The sequence below is a fragment of the Salvelinus sp. IW2-2015 genome, linkage group LG8 (genome assembly GCF_002910315.2).
Source record: "Salvelinus sp. IW2-2015 linkage group LG8, ASM291031v2, whole genome shotgun sequence".
Lineage (NCBI taxonomy): Eukaryota > Metazoa > Chordata > Actinopteri > Salmoniformes > Salmonidae > Salvelinus > Salvelinus sp. IW2-2015.
In genome coordinates this window covers 12332420-12338002 of record NC_036848.1, presented here as the reverse complement: position 1 = coordinate 12338002, position 5583 = coordinate 12332420, and the positions used below count along the sequence as shown (strand labels likewise).

At 44.5% G+C, this 5583-nt stretch overlaps 1 protein-coding gene across 1 annotated transcript in view; it reads right to left on the bottom strand.

Moving 5' to 3' along the window:
• The window catches only part of LOC111967163 (sodium/hydrogen exchanger 6-like), a 6779-nt gene extending 5797 nt beyond the window's left edge, over positions 1-982 (bottom strand). Inside the window, exon 1 of the mRNA XM_023992025.2 lies at positions 965-982. Coding sequence (XP_023847793.1) covers positions 965-982 — 18 coding nt within the window. The remainder of the gene's footprint in view (positions 1-964) is intronic.
• Positions 983-5583: the final 4601 nt, after the last annotated feature.

Below are 5583 nucleotides of genomic sequence, written 5' to 3'. Positions count from 1 at the left end.
GAGAAAGGACAGCATTGTTGCAGGGTTCTTTGGTCTGTACCTCTACTCGCTAGTACGGTTGTGGGGCGCGGTTGGCTACCAGTATTTGTCGCCCCCCCACTATCTGATAGAGAGGTTAGGAACAAACACCTTCTGACCTACCACCTGATATGACTTCCTCCTCATAGTCCACAACCCAGCCTTAACCTTCGTGTCATCGTGTGTGCCTGGTCTACGATTTTGGTGTGTGGTATGTGTGTTTAATGTGTGTGAGCATACCACCATTATGCCCTTGAAGGGATTGTGAATACAAAGTGGAAACTGTGAAAAGATAGATTCCGTGTGAGTGTCGCGCTTCAATTGATATACCGCGTAGTCGTAGTGCCTGTAGCTCGCATGTGCGATGTTGCCTGTGTGTGGCCTAGTTGTGTGCTCGTGTGTGTGTGTGTTGTGTGGTTGTGTGTGTGTGTGTGTGTGTGTGTGTGTGTGTGTGTGTAGTGATGCTGTGTGTGTGTGTGTGATGTGTGTCGCTGATCGTAGGTAATGGTGTGCTGTGGCTGAGATAAGTGTGTGTGTGGGTGGTGTGTACCAGATGACACTGCACTGCCCGCTCGTCGGTTGCGCTCCCTGATAGGGATCCGTCTCCAGCCTGTGTTGTGCCACCTGCCTCCACCTCGCGCTGTTTTTTGTTTTTCACCTAAACGGTCATTTCAACCAGAATTTCTCGTCTCTCTCCTCCCAAACTGCGCCCTCCCCCCTTGCCAGAATATACTCACCTAAACGACTCAATCACTCACGGGGCCCATATCTCAAAATCTCTTCTCTCCTCCTTCTGGCTTACGAGACGCAAAATCGATTCGTGATCAATCACCTGGGGACAAACCCTGGCTCATGGGCTGACATCAGTATCTCTCTCTCGGGCTCTCTCCCCTCTACCCTCACATCGTTCCCCTCCAGCGGTCTCAATTGTCCCGTTTTTTCTCACCTTCTCGCTTTCGGCCATTTCCCCTCCTCTCTCTCTACAAAAAAACACATTCTCAAATTGTCATCTACACTCTTCTTCCGAGTCAGTTTACAAGAATGGTGTGTCAGCTGACAGTGGGTCCTCGTCGGCTGACCTCGCTTGGGGGCTGTTAAATCTTGTATCTCCTCGTACTTTTCTGTCAGGTCTCTCATACATATGGGACTTGACAGTCCCTCCTCTCTCGTCTATTTTCTCTCTCCGTCCTCCGTCCCTCTCGCTCTCTTCTCCTCCCCTCTTCTTTCCCCACTCATATTTAAAAGGGCTGTGTCCATGCGAAATTAGCTTCTCCGTCTCGTAAAATGGTTTCCTTCCCCTGAGCTGGGACATGTGAACATATTAGAGCATAATTGAACAATCCTCAAAAAGGAAGCCTCGAGGGCTGCGCAAGAGTAGAATGCTGAGTGTGGTGAGCAAGAGTGTCTTCGCTCTTCTGCTTAAAGTCCTATGTACTTTACGACGAGAGACTCCTGTACATTTCCGTCAGGAAAACAACTGTCCACTTCGAGCCAAATGTCAAATTGGCTTTTTACCAATTCCTCGGGTAACGACAGACCATCGTATTCACTCCTGCACACTAATTGCATCAAACAAACACATCACATACAACAAAGGCAACGTCTCTCATGCTTTGAATGATTTTTCGAAAAAGCTGTTGACTCAATTTGGTATGAGGGTACTGCTATTCAGCAAATTGTTCCGGAAAGGTATTCCGGGGGAAAACATACAACACTTATATAAATCCATGTACATCAAAAACAAGTGCGTGGCTTAAATATCTGGCAATAAACATCATCTCTCTTTCCCACGGCCATGGGTGAAGACAGGGATGCGCTTAATCCACACCTCTTCTTATACTGACTACCAGAATAACTTAAGTGGGCGCAGAACCAAGTATGTTTTGTTCAATGAATAGCACTGCCGAGGTGAAACTTGACTTTCGCTAAGTTATTATCCTACTTACAAAAAGCACTGTAGAAGCGTCTTGTCTATTGTTTCTAATATCGATGAGGGTCCACATCTTCTTCAACGGTGAGAGACGGATCTAAACATTAATCCGAGATATCACATTGTATTTGTCTATTTTAGATGTTATATTAATGTTGGCATTTTAATTTGCATGAAGCAGTATTTGATCAGCCTACCCAACCAGTAGGAATAGGGGCTACATCACAAACAGGACCTGTATAGTATTTTCTTTAAGAAGCCCTCTGTTCTCCACTCATTTACTGTATTAGCACTGCAAAAACCATTATGAACTCGTATATACCTTTGTATAATAAGACACCTGTCACACCTTGCAAGTCAAACAAGACTCCAACACTCATGTACAATGGCAGACCGAGAGCGGTGTGTAAGGAACAGATGACTAGGGGTAATGAATATATTGTGACCTGCCAAAGGGCTTCGGGTGTGGCTACAAGGAACAAATAGGGCAAGGCACGCCTTTGGTGAGAAGGCAACACTTGTTGGCTTTGCAATTATTCGACAATAGAAGAAAATAGAAAGATGTTTTTCAAGGATGATGGTCAATGTTCAGTCCTTATCACGGGATCTGTGGGGCTCCATGCAAGATCTCACCTCGTGGGGCATCAATGATCTCTACTTCGAGAGGGAATGTGAAGGGATAGAGCCAGAACACACGGGAAGGAATGGTAATGAGCTAAGGAGAGCTGGGACCACAGTCTCAAGAACATTAGTAAACACTACGAGTTGTGCTGCGCGTCAATGGATTAATCTGCTGCGCCCACAAGGTCCCCTGTCAAAGCAGTCGCATGTCCAGGCCCGTCTGAAGTTGCCAATGGACCATCCTGGAGATCCGAGGAGGAAATAGCGAAGGTCGTGTGGTCTGGATGAGACAAAATAGAGCTTTTTGGTCTAAACTCCACTCGCCGTGTGTCTTAGCGAGGAAGAAGGGATGATGAGTACGAACACTCCCAAGAACATCGCCAACCGTCGAAGGCATGGAGGTTGCGAAACATAATTCTTTGGGGATGCTTTTCTGCAAAGGGGTCAGGAGATGCACCGTATTGAGGGGAGGATGGATTGGGCCATGTATCGCAAGATCTTGGCCAGACAACTCCTTCCTCATTAAGAGCATTGAAGATGGGTCGTGGGCTGGGTTTCAGCATGACAACACGAAACGAAACACACAGCCAGGGCAACTAAGGGTGGCTCCGTAAGAAGCATCTCAAGGTCCTGGAAGTGGTCTAGCCCGTCTCAGCAGACCTGAACCAATAGAAAATCTTTGTGAGGGAGCTGAAAAGTTCCGTATTGCCCGCGACAGCCCCGAAACTGAGAGGATCTGGGAAGTCTGTTGGAGGAGTGGCGCCAAAATCCTGCTGGCAGTGTGTGCAAACATGGAAGAACTACAGGAAACGTTGAGCTCTGTAATTGCACAACGGTTTTCTGTACCAATATAAGTTCTGCTTTTCTGATGTATAATCCTTATGGTCATGCAATAAAATGCAAATTAATTATTTAAAAATCACAACAATGTGATTTTCTGGATTTTTGTTTAGAATTCCGTCTCTACAGTTGAAGTGTACCTATGATAAAAATTACAGACCCTCTACATGCTTTGAAGGTAGAGAAACCTGCAAAATGCGGCAGTGTCATGCAAATAGTATGGTTCTCGACCCCACTGATAATATCAACCAATTGGGGCACTAGAACAGTCGCCGCACCGGCTCTTAATAAACTCAAGGAACAGAGTTCAAATGTCTACTGTTTGCTGATGTTCTGGTGCTAAATTCTGTCACCAACAACCAAGGAGGGCCTACAGCAGCACCTAGATCTTCTGCACAGATTCTGTCAGACCTGGGCCCTGACAGTAAATCTCAGTAAGATAAAAAAAATAATGGTGTTCCAAAAAAGGTCCAGTTGCCAGGACCACAAATACAAATTCCATCTAGACACCGTTGCCCTAGAGTACACAAAAAAAWTTGACATACCTCGGCCTAAACATTAGCGCAACAGGTAACAAATGCCAACTGGCACTTCTACAAAGCTGTGAACGATCTGAGAGACAAGGCAAGAAGGGCCTTCTATGCCATCAAAAGGAACATAAAATTTGACACATCAATTAGGATCTGGCTAAAAATACTTGAATCAGTTATAGAACCCATTGCCCTTTATGGTTGTGAGGTCTGGGGTCTGCTCACCAACCAAGAATTCACAAAATGGGACAAACAGCAAATTGAGACTGCATGCAGAATTCTTCAAAAATATCCTCAGTGTACAACATAAAACACCAAATAATGCATGCAGAAACAAATTAGGCCGATACCCGCTAATTATCAAAATCTAGAAAAGAGCTGTAAAATTCTACCACTACCTAAAAGGAAGCGATTCCCAAACCTTCCATAACAAAGCCATCACCTACAGAGAAATGAACCTGGAGAAGAGTCCCCTAAGCAAGCTGGTCCTGGGGCTCTGTTCACAAACACAAACAGACCCCACAGAGCCACAGGACAGAAACACAACTAGACCCGACCAAATCATGAGAAAACAAAAAGAGAATTACTTGACACATTGGAATGAAAAAAAAACTGAGCAAACTAGAATGCTATTTGGCCCTAAAAAGAGAGTACATACAGAGTGGCAGAATACCTGACCACTGTGACTGACCCACACTTAAGGAAAACTTTGACTATGTACAGACTCGGTGTGCATAGCCTTGCTATTGAGAAAGGCCGCCGTAGGCAGACCTGGCTCTCAAGAGAAGACAGGCTATGTGCACACTGCCCACAAAATGAGGTGGAAACTGAGCTGCACTTCCTACCATTGTACATACAACCCATAGTTATGTTTATTTATTTTCCCTTTTGTACTCTAACTATTTGCACACTGTTACAACACTCTTACAACACCAGGACGTGTACTCAAAGCATGCGCAGACCAACTGGCAAATGTCTTCACTGACATTTTCAACCTCTCACTGACTGAGTTTGTAATACCTACAGTTGAAGTCGAAAGTTTACATACACTTAGGTTGGAGTCATTAAAACGAATTTTTCAACCACTCCACAAATTTCTTGTTAACAAACTATAGTTTTGGCAAGTCGGTTAGGACATCTACTTTGTGCATGACACAAGTAAATTTCCAACAATTGGTTACACACAGATGATTTCACTTATAATTCACTCTATCACAATTCCAGTGGGTCAAAAGTTTACATACACTAAGTTGACTGTGCCTTTAATCAGCTTGGAAAATTCCAGAAAATTATGTCATGGCTTTAGAAGCTTCCGATAGGCTAATGTTACATCATTTGAGTCAATTGGAGGTGTACCTGTGGATGTAGTTCAATGCCTACCTGCAAAGTCAGTGCCTCTTTGCTTGACATCATTGGAAAATCTAAAGAAATCAGCCAAGASCTCAGAAAAAAATTGTAGACCTCCATAAGTCTGGTTCATCCTTGGGAGCAATTTCCAAATGCCTGAAGGTAACACGCTCATCTGTACAAACCATAGTACGCAAGTATAAACACCATGGGTGTCACGTTCCTGACCTTATTTTCCCTTATTTTGTATTTATTTAGTATGGTCAGGGCGTGAGTTGGGGTGGGTTGTCTATGTTG